The sequence below is a fragment of the Tachysurus vachellii genome, chromosome 4 (assembly GCF_030014155.1).
Source record: "Tachysurus vachellii isolate PV-2020 chromosome 4, HZAU_Pvac_v1, whole genome shotgun sequence".
NCBI lineage: Eukaryota > Metazoa > Chordata > Actinopteri > Siluriformes > Bagridae > Tachysurus > Tachysurus vachellii.
In genome coordinates this window covers 23,730,619-23,754,168 of record NC_083463.1, presented here as the reverse complement: position 1 = coordinate 23,754,168, position 23,550 = coordinate 23,730,619, and the positions used below count along the sequence as shown (strand labels likewise).

Below are 23,550 nucleotides of genomic sequence, written 5' to 3'. Positions count from 1 at the left end.
TGCTTTACAATGGTGTACTTTTCACCATAGGCCTTAGGCCTTGTTGACTCCTCTCCAAACATATGGTTGTGACTATATTCAATTTTGTTCTCATCACTCCAAATGACTCCATGTTCCAGAAGCTGTGAGGCTTGTCTCAGTGCTATCTGGTGTATATGTGTGTACATATAGTGGGAAGAAGACATTTACATACTCATTATTTCTGTACTCATTACCTTTCTTACACTGTTGTGCATTTATCAGGAGATTGTTTTTTAGGACCAGATGTCTCACACTGACTCACAATGTCTCACACTATTTACCTACCGGTAAATAATTTTCTGTGCAATTTTCTGTGTTATGTGTTTTGTGTTTGTCAGTTTTCATGAAAAGGTTCATCCGATTGTTCCTGCTGCTAAAGCAAATACAGAAATAACCCATGTGCTACCGCAACACACAAGTTCATACCCTGGCTTTGGCAACCAGGTGATTAAAAAAGAGATAAATCCCTTCTTCTTCTTCTTCTAAGTATTATTATTATTATTATTATTATTATTATTATTATTCTAATTTTTCTTGAAAAACTAAGTTTTTCACTGATTTTTCTCTGTAGGGGGTGCTTCGTATTCACCTGTTGGAGGCTCAGAATTTAGTTGCTATGGACAGTTTGATGGGTGGTATGGTGAAGGGAAAGAGTGACCCCTATGTGAAGATCACTGTTGGGACTACAACCTTTAAAAGTCATGTGATCAAAGAGAACCTCAACCCCACCTGGAATGAGATGTATGAGGTAAGAATTATGGAATCTTAATGTTAGAATGTGTATTAATGAGTCTAAATTTTGACTGGAGACCAGGCGTCTAATTTAGCAAATGTGCATGAATATAATTTTTTTGTAAGCCAAGTATACAGGTTTATATAAATAGATTGGGATTTAACTATTTAATTATAGTTTTGAAGCTATTAGAAGAAATAACATTTTAGGAGCATTATAGTAAAACTGGACAGGGTCTCAGTTTGGTTTTAAAACAGCCTCAGATCATTCTGTTCCTCTGTTCCTGTTCATGTTAACATGATTGCACCACACAATCCTCGTATATTTTTAATCCATGAATCTCCCATTAAGCCATATATGTCAGGGAATGCGGGTGTGTTAGCAGATAATATACAGACCCAAGTTCAGGGATAAAGTAAAAGGGGGTTTATTTAGGAAAAAAAAATAACAAAGGGCTAGAAATGCTAGGAAACTGGAACAGGAACATAAACACCAGGACTTAAAAAAAAACAAAAAAAAAAAACAACCGGTATAAATAGGGGTGACAATCATTGAAACACATGGAACAGGTGGGCAGAGGCAGGACAGATAAGGAAAGGGCAAGGCTAACACACTTGTTACAAAAATCAAAGGCACATGGCACAGATTAACAAAGCCTGTCAGAATGGTGTTCAGGCAGGGAATAGTCCCAGCTATACCTGACGATATATTAAAAATGTGTTGTAGGAAGGCAGATTTTTCTATAGAAAAGAACATCAGACTGGATTATGTTTACTTGAAATTTTTATTGTTTTTATAATTATTTTTTGTAGATGATTTTGACTCCTGACCCCAGTCTAGAAATTAAGTTTGAACTTTATGACAAAGATATTGACTCTGATGACTTCCTTGGAAGGTAAGTGAAATGCATGGTTACACCAACTGACACTGTATAAACACCCATGACAACACATTATTTACTTTTTTATTTTATTAATTAAAAATAACACAATAGTTGTACTATTATATATTATTTATATTCTATTTTCCAATATATTTAGATATAGATATGTATATCTTAGATATAGATATATACATCATATAACTAACATATAAAATATGTCTCATTTTTTTCTAACACTGTTTTGTGAACCACATTACAGAACAATATTTGTCGACAGAATAACAATTTAACCTATTTAGTGTTCAGAAACATTGGAGGCCAACCTGAAAAAGGATCAATACAGTTGAAGAATGGTGGCTGACATGTAGTCATTAACAATATAGTTGAAGTAGTATTGGTATTTTTGTACATAATGGAAGAATAATAAATACACTTCTTTTAGTAATTAAGTCTAAACACAGTTATGGTCCACCACTAATTGACATAATATAAAATACACTTTCCTGTGATTATGTGGTTTTGTTTGAAGAGGTCAGGTTAAATTTTTAGCTATGAATACCTACAGATAAATTAAATTAAATTATATTTGTTTGACAAAAAAGTCAAGATCACTGTATTTGATTTTTCTCTACAACAGGTTCAAAATTAAGCTTGGAGATATTATTAAATGCCAGTACAATGATGAGGTGAGTATTACTAGCATTTCACTAACATGGCAAGAACCTACAGTAGTAGCAGTTTCTCAAAATCCAGTACTGCACATTATTATTGTATTTTAATTATTTTTATTAAGGCACAAAAAAGAACAAACAAGCAATACAAAACAGAACAGACGGACCCTTCATTTAGCCACAGTCCGTGCTATATGCAAAATGACGGACTGCGATAAAACAAAAAAGGGTGACAATATACAAAACCAACATATAATACAAAGAGTTATTACAACAGGTTTAAAATTGATTGCTACCTCATTGGTTTTTGTGACTTATTAGAAAAAAGAATGGTTCCCAAATTTTGTGAAATTTTGCAGAGTTCCCAGAGGTGGAGTATCTGATTCATTTCAGATTTAGTAGAAGCAGAAGTAAGTCCAGTTAACCAGTCATAAAACAGAAGTCTAACATTCTTCTTCCACAAAAACAGAATAACTTTCTACTATAATAATAATAATGGACATGGTACTGTACCTTTGGGCAAAGAGACTCGAGCAGATCTGGCCAACCAAACATTGCTAGCACTGGATCAAGGAGTAAAACACAATTATAGATAGCAAAGAACCGAAATATTTCTTACCAAAAATTTGTACACAGAACCAGAAAAGGTGTGTGAGCCCTCTGCACTTTACACTTATCATGTAAGGGTAGACAGAGGGATAGAATTTGCTAAGCTTTGTTTTAGAATACTGAAGTCTATGTAAAACCGTGTATTGAATTTGTTGTTGTCTTGAATTTATAGAACATGAATAAATGTATAAAAGACATTTATCCCAATCAGTCTCAGTAATCTGAAGCCCTAGGTTTTTCTTCTCAAGCAACCTTTAGATAGAGGGAGGAGAAGTCTGTTTCATTTCTAAAAGTATTAACATATAAGTAGATTAAACCCCTAGTTTAAGGGCAATTTGAAAATAACTCAAGAATTTTTTTCTGAAGACAAGACTTCAGAATATGGAATATTTAAACAAACATAGTTCCTGTCCTGAAGCTATTTAAAAAAATGAGAGGAAGGAAGGTTGAATCTCTGGCTGAGCTGAGATAAGGAGTTAAAAGCCTTGTTAATATATAAATCTTTATCTTCATCTTTCAATGTCTTGATTCTAATTGTCTAATAGCATGAGAAAATCCAATTTAAATAAATCCTTTGGATTCCTACGGACAACCACGGCAAGTTATTTTTCACATCCGGAGCCAATTTAAATGGCAGACTCTGCATGGAAACTGGATCTGTGTTGTTGCTGATGGGCATAAATTTGCATTTTTGCCAATTAAAAGAATAACCTGAAAATGAGTATAATAAATCCAACAAAGGGGGAACAGAGCACTCTGGACAAAAGAACATTGTCTGCATAAAGAGGCGATCTATCATGATTAGTTAAAACCACTGACCCAAGAAGAAAACCTAAATTATCTCCTAAATTAAATTCTGTAATAACTGTTAAAATGTAATTCCATTCAAAATGATCAAAATCTTTTTCTGAATCTAGAACAATAAATCACCAATTTGAAATAGATTATTTAGTTGAAAAATGAGAATCTATGTGGGACAAAGCCTACTTGGTCAGGGTGGATTATAGATGAAATACACTTCTTTAATCTAGTTGCCAGGTGAACACTTTTATATAGATATTGAGAAGAGCAATTGGACAAAAAGAAGACACGTTAGTCTCGTCCTTTCCTTTCTTAAGAAGTAAAGAAATGTAGTCAGAGTAGAGAGAATGAGGGAAATATCTGCTTCCAGAAAGAGTGATTGAACATTCGCAACGGGTGCAATTTTACCAGCATACTTCTTTTTCATCAGGGCCAGGAGCCTTCCCATTAGGGAAGGCATTAAATGCATCCAGTATCTCTTGAATAGTAATGTCAGCATTCAACATTTCACTTCACATAATTTGAGACGACCTGGAAGCGATTGGAGGAAATCTGCAGTACCCTTCAAAGATGCAGACATCTTGGATTTGTACAAATCCACATAGAATTCCGTAAAGCGAATATTAGCATCCTTTGGGTTTTTTTAAAATTGTACCATTCCTATCAGCAATCTGATGAATTTATCTGCATGCATATGAGCCCCGCAACTGCTGAGCTAACAGTTTATTTGGTTTGTCCCCAATCTCAAAATGTTTCTGTTTCATTTTTATCATCTTATTCACGTCCAAAGTAATCTTATTATATTTATATTTAAGTATCATAACATCATTCAAGACAGACGTGTCTGCAGTATTCCTATATAGTCTCTCCAATTGGGTAAGACAAGCTTCCATCTCCAGTAAACGATTCTGTCTGAGTTTTTTTACTGCCTACTCATAGGAAATTATATCACCCCTCATCAATACTTTAAAAGTTCCCCATAACACAGAGTTAGACACATCACCTCCTGAGGAACTAATGGGTCAGCACAAATTCTGAGTTCACCATGGACCCAACATTAATTCCTTCCTGCCAGTCTTCAAATGATTGCTGAGAAAGACCAGGCCACACAGATGACTGACAAAACAATGGTTCAAAGAAGGCATGACAGTGATTGCACAGACATGAGAACATGGATCCATTATTCACTTATGCATTAATAAAGGGGACAGCTTCTTGAACTTAACTGGAACTACACTATAAAAGTGAGAGATGAAGGAAAAGACATTGACACAAGCAAATTCTGGGCAAACTTATAGCCCAGGGTATAAATCTAAGCAGTGATCTTTGTGGTCTCCTCAATAACTGCATTTGCTATCAGATTAGTTGCCTGACCTGAGGCTCACATTGATGCCTAGAGCATATTAAGGAACATTAGAGTATGTGCACCAATAATGACTAGACCACAGCCGGGACATGCCATATGTATGCTCAATAAACATACGAGCTCACCTCATCTAAACTGACAGAATCTTAAAAATTAAATATCTCTATCTCTAATATTAAATGTTATTTCTACCTCTATTTGCACATCATCGGTTTTGTTTTCTCGGTTTTAGGTTTATGGTCTTTTACATTATGGTCCTAAACCAATGTCAGACCCCTCACTTGCATGTTACTCATTCCAAAAATATTTATTAGAAAGGCAAGTGATAATAATGAATAAGCCATAACTTATCTGTTATATTAGACAGAGGGCTACCAACATTCACTGGCACATCCCTGTCATTTATGATTTATGACACCTTGCTATGACAATACTGGAGACTACATGAAAAACACTTGGCTTCTTGTAGTGGTTATTTTGTTTTGCACTTTATCTAGGTGAAATTTAAAGTGTGAATTCACAGACCTCTCTCTCTTGTGAGGCAATAGAAAAAGAGATTGTGGCCTCTATGGTTAATAAAAAAAAATTGTGCAGCTGTTTGGTGCGCATCTGAGAACACTTCTTGCCAGTGTTGCTACTTTTTTCTATTATTATTATGGAATTATTGGTAAATTTAAAAACCATAACTGAATTGCAGTAACCATGACATGGATGTCTTTCTTTGTTGCAGTGGTTTTCTCTAAATGACATCAAACATGGCCGTCTTCATCTGGTTCTTGAATGGCTGCCCATCGTAACACATTCAGACAAACTACAGCAGGTACGTACTAATGAATGTTTATCAAAATGAAAATTTGTCCATTCTGACTTGTGTGTACATGTTTATCTTCAATTATGTAAAATGTTTTCTTGAATGTTTTTTATCAGGTGCTACAGATGCAAAGTTCCCAGTCAAGCCAGAATAAAGCAGTTCCTTCAGCTGCCCTACTGTTTGTCCTTATTGAGAGAGCACATGCACTGCCTGTGAGTTAGACACAAACACACATATTAGACACAAACGCACAAGCATACATGGACATTTTGTGTATGAAAATGTTTATACATTTTTGTGCATCTGTAGCTGAAGAAGAGTGGGAAGGAACCAAAAGTTGGGGCTGAGCTTGTGCTTGAGGGAACGTCTTACAAAACAAAGGCAAGGAATTTAATAAATTAATTGTAATTATATATTCTCTCTCTCTCTCTCTCTCTCTCTCTCTCTCTCTCTCGTCCACACACAAAACACATAAAAATGTGCTATAATTCCTATATCACTTACCTTATTTGGATGAAATACTCTCATATTTAATATAATGTAGTAGTCAGCTTAAATAACAATCTTTATTTAAATACAGTTGACATTAAATACAGTTGACATTAAATACAGTGCTTTGTGCAGTTTTACTGAAATTTAGATATGGAATTAGATTTAAGCGCATAAGTGAGTAAATAGATCATCAACAGCAATCTCACAGTATACTATAGATTATACATATGGGGTTTCTTTGCACTAAATATATTGTATATTTTCCGTTGCTGTCTATTTTGCAGGTGTGTGAGCGCTCAATATCTCCTCAGTGGCATGAAGCATTTCAATTCCTGGTTCAAGACCCCAACAAAGACATGCTTGTTATTAAAGTAAGGATTTATTATTTTCTAAAGGTAAGTAATTAATCTGGTGATAATTTTATAATTTTTAACCTGTTAACTTTTCCTGCATAGCTCTCTAGTGCATGGGATCAGCCACTTGGTTCTCTGATTCTACCAATGAAGGAGCTTCTTTCTAAGCAAGAACTGATGTTGGACCAATGGCTGAGCTTAGATGGAGCTTTAGCTGAAAGTCAGATCCTATTGAGAGCAGAACTTAAGGTATGAAATATCACACACCTCTGAGAAAATGTGGAGCTTTCACACATCCAGGCTGATACTGACATGAGAATGATTTAAACAGGGGAAAAAATAAAGATAGATATAATGTGTCCCTGCATTGTATTGAAACAGTGAATTAATCCTTGCAATGTGTCAGGACCACAATCTCCAGAGCATGCCTACAAACATGGCTGCACCATAATTCACTTCCCCAGAAACCACAGCATTTTACTAGCTCCCAATTGCCAGACTTTTAATCACACCTGTTTTCAGCTTCACTCACTAACACTAACAAACTATATGAGGCACTTATTCACTACATTCTCTGTGAAGTACACTCAGTTTCTGGCTTGATAAAGCCCATCATTTTTGGTATTTCCTGTCTCTTGTTTTATGTGCTTGTATTGCCTTATTTATCCTGCTCAACACATGACCCATGCCTGTGTTTTTACTTTGCCTTACATATTGTATACCTTTTTAAAACATTTGAAATATGCTTACACCCATCTCTGCATGCAGCTTATGTGTGTTTCTTTGATATTACCACCAGAATTAAACGTTTATAAATTTCCATTTTATAAAAGCTGTTTATTTGAATTACTTGACAAAAATGTTATTAATCATCGCTGTGTGATGACGCCCTTATCGAGAGTGATGTAAAAAAGTGATTTTAAGTCTCTGGTTCACTAGGTTACAGACTTAAGATATCATGAGCCTAAAACACTGTTCAAAGTTTTTTTAAATACACACATACAAATACACACATACAACAAAGAGGGGAGAAAGTGCTAGGTCAAGTATTTGATTAAGCATGACTGAGCTTTATTAACTGAACTGCCTGCAGATATGCACTGTAAGTCAGTCTTACCTTTTAGCTCTTATCATTCAGTTTAAATGTCATAGGTTTCAAAGTTTTAACAGTATCTAACAGAGATATTAATTACACAGCAAAAAAAAAAATTAAGGGATTCATCTACTCAAAGGCCTGCATATTATGAAAAAAAATTACTAATACATTAATCATTGTTCGTGTTATGTGTTTTACTGCAGATCCTAAACTCTAAGATGGCAGCACTTTTGGCACTTGGTGCTGGTCCTGTATTAAGCAATAAGCAGATGGCTACCACTGGACAGATCAGGGTTTCTCTGTCCTATCAGAAGAAACTTACTGTGGTTATTCATGGCTGCAGGTCTATTATTTTTCTTTTAATTCTATTCATATGGCTATGTTCATTGTATCAAATCAATTTATAAGTGATGCTAAATTCAGCTGTATAGTTAATTATTGCTGGCATTTAGCAGTCCAGATGATACACACCTCATGTCTCTTTAATGTAGTAAGCTTAGAATGTCAGTCTGCCAACCCCATATTTTTGTATGGTATTTTAATGCCATATAGGAGAGATGATAATTGGTATACATTGTGCAACTATGCTAAGTTAATAAAAGAAAAAACACCTAATATAACAAGCAGTAAAAGAGTATTAGTAATCACTATTAAAACATTTATCTATGCTGAATATTTCTCATTTAAAATGAAGTCCTGTTGTTTGATTGTGTGTTGTATTTAGAGGCTTGGTGACATCATCAAAAGAAGGTTTAGACACTTATGTCTCTTTGATTCTGCTGCCTGATAAAAGCAAAGGCACAAAGAGAAAGACTGCTGTGAAGAAAAAAGACTTGAACCCTGAGTTTAATGAGAGGTGTGTATGTGTACATAAATGTGACGGAACATAATGAGAACATTTGTTTTTTTCACTATATTTATGAATATATATTTCACTATTATTATTATTATTATTATTATTCAATTCCCAGTTAAACCAACCACAGTTATTGATTAAAAATCTAACACAGAACTGTTGTGTGAATGGTGAAAATGTGTTGTGCACTGACTAAACTGTTTCTCAGGTTTGAATTTGACCTGAGTGTCGAGGATGCTCGGCAACGAGTGCTCAGTGTGTGTGTAAAGCACAGCTCATCCTTCATGAGTCGAGACAAAGACATCATTGGTCAGGTGAGTCAGCAATTCTTGAAATTTGAAAAAATAGTTGCCATTAAGTCATTCAAGAAGTATAATGATGTAATTAATATCTTTTATGCTTATAGGCAGAAATTGATCTGGCACAAATTGACTTTCTCTCAAGTGTTACAGAATGGTAAGTTCTATGATGTGCATGCACACACGCACACACACACACACACACACACACACACACACACACACACACACACACACACACACACACAATGTAAATGTTGTTTATGTGAGCTTGGTTGAAATCAGGCAAGGGCTAGGCAATGGACTGACTCTGGTAGCCCAAACAATCAATGATTTCCATGATGATTGTGTTGTCTTTGGAGATTGGCAGATCATTGAACTGGCCAGGTGTTACCATGGTTGGTGATGAGTGGGGAACAGAACCGGTTTGCCAGCAGGCAGTTATCTGGGATCCTTGGCTCAGACAGGATATGATAACATGAGTACATGAATGATCATATGGGATCACTGCAATTTAGGTATGTTTTGTGAATACCCAGGATTCCCATGGCAGGTTAGCTGTGTGCCCAACTGATCAGTTTTTCCTGCAGGGTTGCTGTTCTTGGTCTTACCTGCTGTGCATGTACTTGACACTTCTTGATATCCTGATCAATGTCCCAGGATAATGGTTCTACCATGCATGACTGATCACTGTGTTCTGTGGGATAAATGTGTTTGAGGGAGTCTGTTTTTTTTTTTTTTTTAATCCAGATAGATATAACTAGGATATGGTGTTAAAAGTATCCACTGTGCTTGTCTTGTGTTTAGTCTCTTAGCACCTTGTAGATATTAAAGGTTTGAATGGCTTTCTAAGGAATTCAATTCAGCCAGGAGCTGGGGAACATTGAGAAATTTTAAGTGGCAATGATCAGACCACCAAGTGATGTCTTGCTCAACCAAAGGACATCTATGTCATGGGTTTGAAAATGTAACAATATGAGATACATTGTGATGATGTTTACCAGGAATAAAATTTGCTTTTTGGTGAAGAGCACTGACAGAGCATTATACAGTGAGTGATCCTCCTACAGTGTACCTGCCGTCAAGAGCTTGAACTTTGAAGGTTTGAAATTGATCAGGCTGAGTGTGAACACAAGGGCTTATAAAGAGAAAGGAGAATTTGCTGCCAGTGCATTTATGTTGTGGCAAAGTATGCTGTCAGGCAACAGAGTTGGCTGCAGTTGCAGGTAAATGCTTTATTCAAAAATGACAGGCAAGCAGATCCAAAAGTATGTACAAGATCTTGTGTCGGCTTTTTTTTAATTCTAGGGATTCATAGTGCATTGAATCCTCTTCTTCCACTCCTCAACAAGATGTAAATGGGAAAGTTCTGACAAGCGTGACTTAGCAAGGGACTTTATAAGCTACATACAGTCACCACCTCAAGGTTAGATAAAGAAGTACAGCTGGTTTGCTCTGACAACTTGCTGTATCTGATCAAACTCCAATCACCCTGTGTGAGAAGCTAAGAGCCTATTTATCCAGTAGTTGATCCATTTAACTTTACGGATGGTGCAGGTTCCGGATGGTAGTTTAGAATTTGATTCTGTATATGACTGTATTAGATCCGAATCTCTTCAGATCTCATATCTGTGAGTCAAATTATAATTTGCTGCAACACTGTATAGTTAGCTACCTAATTACAACTACATAGTAGTTTATTGTCATTCATTGTAAATATATATTGTGTTTTATGCTATTTGAATGTTTAGTAAGAAGGTGTTCATGTTTTAGCTAATTGATGTGTAGAACTAATGTGCACTAAAACGTCTGACTTGTATTGCAACCCTGTAAATGCTCCTTGTCTTAACAAATGTCTCTATTCTCTCAATGTCAGGTTTGACTTAAAAGATCACAACTAGCCGGAGTGTCTAAATCTTGAGACCTTCCCTCAAAGAGGCCATAACCATTCATCAATACAACTTTCTACACAGATGCCATGCTGTATATTTTTTTTTTATTTCCCCCTCTTTTGTACTTTAGAGCACTAGAAATGCTGAAATTGAATAATGAAAGATGGAATCAATATTACTTATGGACAGAGTTTTGTTAAAGTTTTTATAAGTTTATTGTCAAGATATAAGTGGGTTTTCAGGAAATGTAATATAGCTACATCTATATTTTATTATTATTATTATTATTATTATTATTTACAATTGCCAATCTACTTATGCAATTGCCCAGGGATGCAAATTAAAAAATATATTGTGTTTGATTATGCAATGATGACATTTATGGCATCAGACATTGGAATAGCCTTTGTTCTAGTCTGTTTCTTGACCAGATACTACCAGACATCACTGTGTTTTTACAATTCTAATGATTGTATCAGCTACTGTTATTAGCACAGAACAAAGTTTAAGTTTTAAAAAGAGATAACAGAATAATTTGGTCTATATATATATATATATATATATATATATATATATATATATATATATATATATATATATATATATATATACACAATTACAATTTTTTATTTACAATAACTTTGCTTGTGACTTTCACGTTGATCTACAGTACAAACCTTTTCTGTATATCCAGTATTATTGAGGTTGCCGCTGCGGTGTGGTACCTTTACCTTTAATGAAATTATGAATTTATGTCACCCATGCAAACTACTACAGACAGATTTGCAGATATAGTAGTACAGAATAGGTCTAAAAATCTTTTTCAATGGCCTTCTTGATAAAAAAAAAACAAAAAATGACAGTGTAAGCCTGATCAATACCAGGGCTGCATTCCAGTACAGTTACTGTTTCTCTAAAGTTTTTGACAATCACTATTTGACTTCCCCCTGCCTACTTCAGAATTTTACTAGCTAAGTGAACTCAAAATTTCTTTTGAATTTCTGAAGTTTGTGGATGGAACTGTTATAAGTGTATTAATGTGCTAATGTTCTATGTGGTAGACAGTGTTAGTTCGTTCTGACTGAAGTTACCAAGATCAGTATGACACAATCTATTTAGCTAGTTTAGCTAACAGCTCAGTAAATTGATTGTGGAAATTGCCAAGTACATTTCTGTGTTCATGAGTAGGGGGGTTCAAATGCGTCCCTTGTGCTGCATATGCCAACTCCGGCAATATAAACTCACCACCCACTTACTTTACTAGGAACACCCGTACAACTTGCAGTATAACCATCAGCCAGTCCTGTGTCAGCAGCATAATGCATATATTCATGCCCATACCAGTCAATAGCTTCAGTTTATATCATTCCACAACAGAATAGTGAAAAAAAAAACTGTGGCATGGTGCTGGGTGAGTTTTTCATAATCTGCTGCTCCTCTGGGATGTTCACAACTACCATTTGAGGCCATCATGGGCACATGGGTTTTTCCAGTTTTCTGCACCATTCTGTATGAACTGTAGAGAATGTAGCATGTGATTAATACAATACAATTGCAGATTAAGAAATACTCAGAAACTCTGGCACCGGCAACCATGCAACAGTTAAAAATCACCTTTTCTCATTTTAATGATTGATATGAACTATGAATTAATTGAAGGTCTTAACCTGTATCTGTATGTTTTTAGGTTCTGTGCTGCCATGTGACTGGCTGGCCATGTAATTGCATGAACATGCAGGTGAACAGTTGTTGTTAACTGCCTGGTGAATGTAGTTGATAAGAAGAGTTGTGGGAGGAAAATGAAAACCAAAAACATGGACAGTCTTTCCAATACAGAGATTCAAGACTGTGCTGACAGATTTAATGTGTAATAATGGCCTTAAGAAAAATATTAACAGTCTGCACTTCCAAAATTTTGTGGGGGTTTCTCCAAAGCACTGCAGTGGTAAGATCATGTGGAGGGCTTTTAGTCATTAGAATGCATGTTTATGCTCAACCTTGAATGGCCTTACATCTATGTGCTACGAACTGCATATCACTTTTTACCTTTTATTATTTTGCTTATTATATGAGTTTAGAACTTTGTATGTTTATTAAAATAAAACGAGTCATTTTGTCACTTCAAAATTTAGAAGTGTGCTGAACATTTTAAACTTTAATGTTATTTGACCCACCTGAAATAGTATTTTGCATTTCTCTCATGAAATGTACCTTTTTTGAGATCCTAACAAACTATAAATACAAAAAATTTCCTCTCAGAAGTTTTATAAAGACGTTTTGAGGAGAAACAATTGGGAGACTTCTTAGTGATCTGGTTCTTTGTGAATGTGGCATTTATCAAAAGTTTTTGCCTACTGTGTTTTATTTTTTTTATTCTATGATGCAAAACCTGCTTGAATGTAACTGCTGCATAGATGTAGATGAAAAAAACAAAATACCAAAGAATGAAGCAAACAATAACCAATAGACTGCATTTTTCACAGCTATGCATTGTTCAGTATTCAATCTCTGCTGGCAAACACTTGAGCTTGAATATTTCCACATTAAAATGCCAATAAAGTGCACACTTAATCACCATATGGACTCACTGACATTTGAATGAATTCATTGCAAAAATAGTGCTTTTGTGACCTGACATTGTAACTCACTGTAGTAAATATTAACACATGGGGAGGTGATGGGTGAATAAGTTTAGTCTGAAAAAAAACACAAGTGCTGCATTATACACTTTCACTATCTATAGAAGTAATCAACACTGAAAAGTAGATAAAGTATAATAAGCACCTAGTGGTGAAGTCATAAAAACTGATTTCAAACATAGTCATTGTATATCTGATGGATCAAAATTTTAAATTTACCTGAGGTTATTTAGCACAATATCAATATTATATTGTATCAGCTAATTAAATACATTACATTGTAAATATAATGTAAATATATTACATTTCCACCAGTCAAATTTATGCGAAATGTATTGCCATGCAGTGACATGAAACAACACGAGGTTAAGCAAAAATTCTCGAAACATCAGAATGAGTGTTAACCAAAGTTTTAATGATACTGCACTACACAAACACAAAAAGTGACATTAAAACTCTTCAATCCATGACTATTTTACATGGGAAACTTTTACCTCACATTTTGTTTCTGCAGATTTAATGAAATTTAATGTTGGAAACTGGATTTGTCCAATATATTTAACGTCAGTTTATACAATACAAAACATGAGAGTGAAACAAAGTGAGTGTACATGCATCTCTAGAGATGTGTCCAGGATGACATGGAAATGCTGCACTTGATGGTGATGTCCACATCCTGGTCTGGCATTCAACCCATTTCCAAAACTTTTTTTTTTAAATGCAGAATTTATGTGAGGCTGGAACACAAAAACATTCCCATTAACACTGAACACACATCCTCGCTAGCATTGCTTTTCCGATAGACCTGAATCGTGTGCTGTTCCAAATGTAAAATTTCATGTTGTTAGTGTTCTTACCTTTTTAATCTGTGTTTTATTAAATACGTTAACAAACAAATAAGAACACAAGGTTATACAAATCACTAAAACTGTGTATTGTACCTGTCAATAAGCGAGTCCCTCATGGTGGTGGCTATGGTGCTCAGTTGAGCCTCACTCAGCCTGAACACACTCTCAATGACAGACAGTTCTGTGCTTGTGGTATCTAAACCACAGAAGGCACACCAATCATTCACCACCATGCCAGCTGCAATCACCTCACTTCCCCGGTTTATAGTACCGGCCTGAAACAAGATCCCAGTTAACGGCACTGACCTTAATAATAAATAAATAAATGAATAAATAAGTTAAGTTGAGAAAGATAAGCACTTTAACAATACATTTCCTGAGTCTTTACAAATAGAAACAATATTAGAACCAAACTCAGTATAACCGTAAAATAAAATTTCACAATTGTGTGACTATTCATTGAGAACAATGTAACAAAAAACTGCTGTGTATTAATACAAGATTAATATGCAATTTGAGGAGGAGAAAGGCATTCACTTACAACTAAAGGTACTTGCAGGAGTGATGAGAGCTCATCTTGGTCTTCAATAGATGTTTTAGGGTGCACAAGCCCTCCCTGGTTACTGAAGGCACAGTAACTACCCACAAGCACCTGCTCAGCCACTGTCTGCCTGAACACCTCCACTTTAAGCGTGTCAGCCAGAATCTCTTCTGTTTCCTGTGCAGCACATTAGCTGTTAATCAAACTGGAAATTAGGTCAGATGAGACACCATATTTTACACCTGGACCTGCTGAGCAAATTACTTAAATTTAAATCTAATTTTGATTCTACTACTGCCATTGTATTCAATATTGTGCATACTTTGCCACATTTATTTTTAGTTGTGACACTCATTCACACATTCTACTAAAACCTATTAAGTAGTTTTAATACAAACAACAGTAAGTTTTGATTAATTCTTAGTCTTGGAGTACAAAAATTATTCTGACCCTGTCAAGGTCAGGGTGAACTAGAGCCACATAGTCGTTGCAAGCGATGACATTGCCGAGTGCGGACAATCGCTCCTCTACTCTCTGAATGCGCACAGCATCTGGCAAGGAGTTCCTTATATGCTGCAGCTCCTGATCTGTCGTGTTGTTGGGCACAAGAAGTCCATGACGGTTTCCTATGGAATAAAAGTACGATTTGTGGCAAAAATCAGGACCACAGATAATGGTGTGCTGCCATGTTATGAACACATTAATTTGTGAACGCACACTAAAAGCTTCATTTTCACAGTTTGATTCCTCTTGATAAACCTCAAGACATCAACAGCAGGGTTTTCCAGAATCAAACAATTATCACCACAAGTATAATTTCGACATCAATATTTGAAGGGACTGTAATAAATAAGGAATAAAGCACGGTGGGGCATGCTGTTATACTAACCATTACAAAGTGCTGACAATGCAATGCATTACATACAAATATACAGCATAACTCCCTGTGAACAAGCTGATACTACAAAAACATCAATCCATTATAATGAGCATGTTAAGATAAAATTGTCATTTTATTACACTACTGTCAGAGCTAATGTTACAGATAATTAATTAACACCTGTACACCTCATGATGGCAGATCAAACTTACCCACACACATCCTCCCGATGATCCGGCATCCTGCTATAGATGCATGCACCACTGGGATTGTTTCTGACAGTTCACCTTCAAAGACACTACAAAGATTGACCAGTGTTTACTTACAAATATTACATAGAATCATGTTCAGGACCTACATTTTGAGGTAGGTCTACATTTTAAGAATTACATGCAGCCATTTACAGACTGATAGAGAACTTACCTGTAGAAGTTTTCTGATCCACCTATTGCAACTAAGCAGTATGTGTTGGTGAGCTTAGCAAAGCAACCAATTTCATTGTTCTTCTCAAATGATGTTCTGACTGCCATTCTGATAGAGAAGTGCCAAAGACAGGATCACAATGACCAGAAACTGTGGAACAGGGAGGATGTTTAACTGAGATACAAACTGTACTTATAACAACTAACCTGGGTATAATCAGGGTAAATGTCAACCAAAATGCTATGGAAGTCTTTAAGTCAAAAAGCTTTTATTGTCATTTCAATCCTTTACAGCTGCTGCAGTACACACCAACGTTCCCCCAGTACCACAGTGTTACGTGGTGCCATGGCTATTTAATTCTCAATACAATGACTACAATATTAGATATTAGTTTGAGATAAGCTGTATGGGAACGAAAACTAACTTTTCAAACATCAGATAGCAAGCAACCCAGCAATATGACTTGAACTACCTAAATCAAATCCTAAATCTGTATTTCTAATTGATAATAAAGCTCGACCCTTGCATATTGCAGAATTTCAAATTTATTCTGTCGCTAAAAAAAAGGAAGATCTGTAAAACATGCTAGTGGAGCCCTACCACCACCTTCACAATAGAACAGCAGAATAAAGAGTGGGTGCTTATTGAATGCATTTCAAAGAGATGTCCATCAGGTGCCTACAGAAATGTCTAACTGGACAAATAAAATTATGACTGAAATAATATGTATGTTCCATAAATACAATAAGACAGTGTTTTGTTTTTTGGTCCAGCCATAAGCTGTCAAATATATTGCTTATGTACATGATCCATGTTCTCTGAGACTGTGGCACCCCAAGAGGTGAAAGAAGCAAAGCCAATGGGGTCTGTGATTTTTTTTTCTTCTCCTTACTAGCTGGCTTGACTAGTTAATAAATGAATATCATCCAAATCTTAATAACTCAAATCCCATGAATTTCACTTTTCTCTACGTGTTTTGTCCAGAAGCAGTATTAAAAGAGCTTTATATTTGACCTGTTACATTTACACAGCAAGTGTTTACTGTGAGCTCAGAGGAATTTATTTCGCAGTAAATTTCAGGCCTGTTATAAGCTTGAGAAGCCTACTTTATGGTATGTATGTCTAGACTACTGTATATTGTGTATGACTAAATTATATTGAAAGTAACATAAATAATAGCTTTTTTTTTTCTGGTCAATCACAAGCTCACAGTAAGCGCCGCTTCTTGGAACACACAGATGCCATGAAGTTGTGTACAACATGTTTGGCTAACTCTATTAGCAAACCAGCTACTGATCAGTCTAGAAACTGGACTTTAGGAGTTGTTCCAGCTGTTTTTTGTACCAGATTATGATATAATTCATACACGCCGATTCCACTATACTGAGCCATGTAGATATGAAGAAAAATACATATATTATATTTACCACGAAGTGGGCCAAACCTTCCTGATAAGTGTGGACTCTCGTGATACACGTGTTCACTTCCTCAACAACGTCTATACGTAAGCACGTTTGAGTTTTCTACACAGTGTTGCCAGATGCTCTATTTTCCAGGATATATGTATTACTTTTCGCGACCCCTGCCGAGTGTTTTTGTTTGTGGTTAGAAGGGATTGGATACGTTATAACAATATATTTAATAATACACTGCTGTTCTCCTCTCTTGCACGATTAATGGTTTAATTGTCAACATTCAGCTCGTTACAGACGAGATATATATTGTTTAGCCATTCGCATCCGTAAATAAATAGTTATTTATCCATAATAATTCAGTTAAAGTAATTTACTAAAATTGTATTCAATATCACTTTGTTTTTGGGATACTTTAAATCGTCTATTAGTCTGTTACGACCATGCGAGCTGCATATGTTCAGTACTGGCAACCCTGCCTAGGAAGTGCGCTGTGGATGATGGGATACGTTCCTATGTTTCGTTGTGTTTACCAAGGTGTTTTTCTTTTTTAAAACATGTTTACAGATAAGTTTGCTTAGTTTATTGGTTAATAATTTTATTGTATTATTTTATATAATAAGCCAGGGACATAAAATAGGAATATGACTATTAATATAATGGTTGTGTGTATATACATTGCTAAAGACTGAGATTTATGATATGCTAGAGCTTTAACAACCACTCGTCTGCATAGCAACCGCTTGTTAGCCAGTCTGATTTGTCAACCAATCAGGTTAAACCGCACGTTATGACGTCAATTTACCTTCAAGGCCGTGATTAACTCATCATCAGTTGAACGGACGTCACTGCAGCCGCGGCACATTTTTTGCCTGGAAACACTGCAAGCTAATCAGAGAGGGTTAAGAAGTAAGTATGTGTGTGTATGGTGTGAAAGCATTTCACACACATCAGCTTTCATCAGCATCCTTACATCATAACAGCGATGGACACAGGATGCGTGTACAATTAATTTTTTACGGAATAATTGTATGTTAGGTGTGTAGTTATGGGGCCAAGTCAAGCCAAGCCAAGCCAAGCCAAGCCACTTAAAGCCAAGCCACTTCAAGCTAAGAAAAGCCACTTCAAGCTAAGAAAAGCCACTTCAAGCCAAAGTTACTTGAAGACTAGTGACTAGATTTAGGTTTTTTTTTTTGGAAATGAAAAATTAATATGCACTGTACGGAAAGACCTTCCTTGGATTGATATTTATTAGTAGCTTTCTCCACCTAGGGGTGACACTGAGAACCAGGGAGACCCAGAATGCTCCCAGCATTTATATTATTCCTCTTGTATCAGACCTCTTACATAGCACCATAGCATAGATCATTTAAGTTCAGATCTTTGAAACAATATAATGCTCTGATCTCTTCTTCTGCAGACATGGATTCAAGTTCCAGTTCTTCACGTCACAGCCAGAGGAATCAGAGTAAAAAGAATACAAGCAGTCCATCCTCCCAAGGAAAGGAAGCACCAATCAAACAGGATCTTAATACAGAACACATGACTGATTCAGTGGAAGCAGTGCCTGAACTTCCTCAGTGCAAAATGGGTAGCAAGAAGGTAGATGACATGAGATTCATGATATCGTGTACAAACTGGTATTAGGGGCATGTGATACTGTATATGTGATCACTTCTCTGAGTGTGCTAAATCAAGGAAATGGATGATATCTTGAAGTTTAAGTAGCATTTATAAACACATTTCTTGTGCTTTACACTTGCTGTCTCACATCATTGTCTATACACTCAGCTCAAACAGATAATGCTCTAAAGCTTCAAATTAAATGCTAATTACAGTGTCAACACCATTGTGAATCTCATCTCAAATATTGCTGACTGGCTTTTCTGCGTCTCTCCCTAGATTTCTTGTTTATATGACTGTTATTAATATAAATGTTGAGTTTTTGTTTTTCACTAAAAGTAAAATGTTTGAGAGTCGTTATTTATGTTTGAAATAATACTTTACTTAAATTAACGATCTGTACTACTGTGCTATCAGTCTTGTCTTGTGATGTCAGTATGGAACACAACCAGAATAATAAAAATGCATCATTGAACTGAACAATTTAAGAATGGAAGATCATGTTGCTTTTCCAACCTTTGAGTCATTTCACTGAACCTGTTCTCACTGAAGCCTCAGATTCTTGGCTGAAAGGAGTGTTCCCAGATTTGGTCAATAAAATAATCCCATGACAATAAAAGCTTATTGACTTGACTTGACTTGTCTTCTGCTGTTGTAGCCCATTTGACTCAAGGTTTGATGTGTTGTGCATTCTGAGAATTTCTGCTCACCATGGTTGTAAAGAGTTCTTACAGTATAAGAGTTACATGGATGTTGCATGATGTGCATTGTACTGATCCCCATGTGTTCCTATTTATGTGTCTGAGTGTTTTTAATGTTTCAGAGTGGAACTTCAGAGATTTGGGACACACAAAGACTATTATACGTAACTATACTTAGACTTGACTACTAGCCAAAGCTATACACAGGATAGAACATACAATCTCATACACAAACACTACTACTGTACCAGGCATGCTAAATGTTCCAGTTTATATAAAACCTGAATTGTACTGTTCCATACTATTACACACTATAGTTACTATTTTGCCCTATGCAGTTTTAACTACAGATAATTACACATAAAAAAATCTTATTTTCTAGAAGCAAATATTCAATAACATCATTTTTGCTTTTATTCGAAATTAGGAATAGGACATAGCAATGGTGTTTTTAGGTACACCTTGTAAAACTTAAAATAAAACAAACAAACAAAAAAAAAAACATTTCAATCTCCATGGAGTTAAAAAGGCAAATAAAGCTTAAATATTGTTAGATTAATTAAAAAATGATTGCCATTGTTCGAAATGACAGTACTGAATATGGTGTGTACAATTTTATATGCTACTCTTAGCAAGTGAAAGAAAAATACAAAAGTCCTCTACTAACTTTGTATTTACATGATCCATGCGTGAGGCCGAGAAACATTTGACCCAGAAATCAGACAATATCAAAAAGCCAAACAGACAAATTCTCTGTTGTTTTGACTAAATAACCGTTCCCTTCATAAATTCATTAAAATTAAGCAAAGGTCTATGTACATTAAATACATTGAAAATTTCAAAAAAATCAAACATTAAAGCTTTATCAGATAAAATTTCAGTTGTAATCAATCCTCCGTAGACAAAGAACATAAATTCATTTGTGTAAAGTTCTAAACAAGCTCTGATATGTTTGTTTGCCCTCTTTATTTATTGTTAGTCTGTTAAAAGGAGTATAGAAACCAAAGGCAACAGCAGGTAGAGGTTAAGATTGGCTGTCATCCAGTACCACCATCACACCGTAAAATGAGGCAATATCAGCAGAGAATATTTATATTCCCTTTTTTCTTTGTGTATATATATATATATATATATATATATATATATATATATATATATATATATATATATATTCTTTTTTTATTTCCTTTAAAAAATTATGTATGTCTCCTGGCTATAATTTGAATCTCCAATGACATGTCCAGAACAGTTTTAGCAGAAGGCCCAAGAGTAAAACAGAAAAAGGGATGAGTGGCATCATGGATTCATATGGTCAGTCAATCATTAATAATATAATTGACAAATTTAGAGTGGTAATAATTCACACATAATTTTAACATATATGTTAAAATCTTTGTCCCTTGTTTATAGGGGATTTTTTTATTTGATAATGACATGCCAATGACACTAAACCCAGCTGCATATTGAGAATTGATTATTAAACAAATTGGTTACAATGTAGGTTAGTAAATATTTAGAAGTCGATAAATGTAGATTTAATTAAATCAGATATAGTGTTAGACAAGTAATCATTTAGGCTTTAAGTTACAGATTAATTAATTAGGTTACAGAAATGTTTTTATTAGTGTAGGTATTTTTTTTAACCATTTATAGTTAGATTTATTGTTGTAAAAAATCTGTGATAAAATTTGTTCCAGTTATTAGTTACATTTCTAACAAATGGAAACAGTTCTTTTATCAGCCTCTCCGTTTCTCTTTTTCTTTGATTTATATCGAATGTTAATAAGACAAAAAAAAAAAAAGCAAAGCACAATACACTGTCTTGAGACCTCTACTATGGTGGAATGATTACTAACTGCTTCCAGGTATTGACACTGAGCCTCCTTTTAAAATGTTAAATAATTTTACTATGTCAACAATTATGTTTTTCTTTTAAAATCCATTCATTATTGGCCTTAAATTATGTAGGGAATCCTCCATGCAAGTTCCTTTGAAAAATGATGTAACAATAACAATGAAACAATAATGTATTAATGTATTAATATAAACCTGTGATTTGAATTCCAGATAATTATTCACCAACTTTTGACAAATAAGAATTGAGAACAGTACTGTTTTTTAACATCATTATACCTATTCTATGTAATATTCTGCCTATCTTCTCTAAAGTTCCATGCAAATCTTTTCACGTTAATCAAAATAAAATTATGTAGACCTCATAGTATTGGCTTACTGGCTTTCCTCTGTAATTGGCTTAACTTAAGTTTGTGTCTAGATTTGTATTCATCCCCCTTTAACATTTATTTACCATATACATTAGTCACTTATATTGCTGGTACCACAATTTGTTAACATGGTTATCATATTTGAAGTAAATAATCTGAAGCAATTCTCTTTTTGAGTTCTTTTTACAGTACAGGAATTCCAAAAAAGAAAAAAGAAGACTCAAAATCCATTCCTTCATACCTGCCTGTATTTCATTAATGCATGGGACAAGGGCCATTCTGTATTTTTTAAGCACACAGTATAGAAATTCATATGTAATGATCCATTTATAAAAGCAAATGTCATCCAAAAGTTATTATTTGTGCATCTTGGTTATCCTAATTATCATAAAGGAATGACTGTGTACGTGTTGACCCTTTTCATTCATAAAATATAATGGTCCCACCATGTTTCAGGTTAGGTATGCATAAAGACTTCTCTGTTTTGGGTCCTGGGTGGTGGAATGAACTTCCCCTAGATGTCTGAACAAGTGAATCACTGGCTGCCTTCAAATGATGGGTGAAAACCTAATTTTTTCCTGAAATACTTAAAACTAGCACCTATTATTTCTGTTTTTTCCTGCTTGTTTATTTACAAAATTGATTATCTGTGTGCTATATTACCACCCAACAGAGTTTTAGACTCATCCTCAATCTGTTACCTAGTGAAACAGTATCAATGTATTCATTGATATAGACTTTAAAGCATTTTGTACGTCGCTCTGGATAAGGGCATCTGCTAAACACCATACATGGAAATGTAAATGAATAGATTGAAACAGTTATGTTTTCATTCCATGACCATCCTATAATCAACTGAATCAATCCAAAGGTTTTATTTATGCAGAATATACAAAGTACCTGGAGATTTTATAAAAGGACATCAAAAAATGTAAAAAATGGAACACATTTTTGTGCTATAACTCAACCCAATTTTCCTATTGTCTTTTTATTCTTTACACCCAAAGGCAGCTCATCGGACCATGTGGAGAAAGATGGTCAGCACAGTGTGTTCCATTTAAATAAATCCTGCCTAGGACTTCCTGTACTCATAATACAGAACATCTCCTTGCTACATTGCAGACTGGCACTACCAGGTGCTTGAATCAAACTTTCATCTGCATGGCAATAACGTAGACCCAGCCTTTACTGCATTTCTGCCGTAAAAACAGTAAAATACGTGATAGAGAGATAGACATCTACCAAGAGGAGAAATGGAAATTAAATTCTAATTTAAAAATGTATCCTTGTAATTCGTTTAAATTAACTAGGCCATGGCAAAACTTAAGACGAGGCACAAAAAAAGGCCTAGAAGACATCTTATGGCAGACAAACA

At 34.9% G+C, this 23,550-nt stretch overlaps 2 protein-coding genes and 1 long non-coding RNA gene across 4 annotated transcripts in view; 2 read left to right on the top strand and 1 right to left on the bottom strand.

The window, feature by feature from the left end:
• esyt1b (extended synaptotagmin-like protein 1b) overlaps positions 1–13,460 on the top strand; it is a 59,301-nt gene extending 45,841 nt beyond the window's left edge. For both annotated transcript variants that reach the window (XM_060868418.1, XM_060868417.1), the window contains exons 39-52: positions 360–465; positions 593–769; positions 1,567–1,649; positions 2,275–2,323; positions 5,815–5,904; positions 6,012–6,107; positions 6,205–6,276; positions 6,672–6,758; positions 6,843–6,989; positions 8,040–8,179; positions 8,561–8,692; positions 8,901–9,006; positions 9,099–9,148; positions 10,868–13,460. In XM_060868418.1, coding sequence (XP_060724401.1) covers positions 360–465; positions 593–769; positions 1,567–1,649; positions 2,275–2,323; positions 5,815–5,904; positions 6,012–6,107; positions 6,205–6,276; positions 6,672–6,758; positions 6,843–6,989; positions 8,040–8,179; positions 8,561–8,692; positions 8,901–9,006; positions 9,099–9,148; positions 10,868–10,892 — 1,360 coding nt within the window. In that variant the 3' untranslated portion in view covers positions 10,893–13,460. The remainder of the gene's footprint in view (positions 1–359; positions 466–592; positions 770–1,566; positions 1,650–2,274; positions 2,324–5,814; positions 5,905–6,011; positions 6,108–6,204; positions 6,277–6,671; positions 6,759–6,842; positions 6,990–8,039; positions 8,180–8,560; positions 8,693–8,900; positions 9,007–9,098; positions 9,149–10,867) is intronic.
• Positions 13,461–13,916: 456 nt separating this feature from the next.
• Positions 13,917–17,768, bottom strand: eif6 (eukaryotic translation initiation factor 6). The gene is made up of 7 exons (XM_060868419.1): positions 17,642–17,768; positions 16,215–16,364; positions 16,004–16,089; positions 15,362–15,537; positions 14,912–15,088; positions 14,464–14,645; positions 13,917–14,259 (listed from the first exon to the last, which is right to left on the bottom strand). Exons 2-7 carry the CDS (start codon positions 16,319–16,321, stop codon positions 14,250–14,252), a joined length of 738 nt encoding a protein of 245 aa, XP_060724402.1. The 5' UTR covers positions 16,322–16,364; positions 17,642–17,768; the 3' UTR covers positions 13,917–14,249.
• Positions 17,769–17,956: 188 nt separating this feature from the next.
• LOC132843993 (uncharacterized) lies at positions 17,957–19,882 on the top strand. Its single transcript, XR_009648323.1, has 2 exons — positions 17,957–18,535; positions 19,047–19,882. It is a non-coding gene; the product is annotated as an uncharacterized LOC132843993 (long non-coding RNA).
• Positions 19,883–23,550: the final 3,668 nt, after the last annotated feature.

Excerpts from the sequence above, each read along its gene's own strand:
- eif6 (XM_060868419.1), bottom strand. The coding sequence starts at position 16,321 with ATGGCAGTCAGAACATCATTTGAGAAGAACAATGAAATTGGTTGCTTT. Across the intron at positions 16,090-16,214 it reads GGATCAGAAAACTTCTACAG|TGTCTTTGAAGGTGAACTGT; the intron begins GTAAGTTCTCTA and ends CAATCTTTGTAG. Across the intron at positions 15,538-16,003 it reads CATCGGGAGGATGTGTGTGG|GAAACCGTCATGGACTTCTT; the intron begins GTAAGTTTGATC and ends TTTATTCCATAG.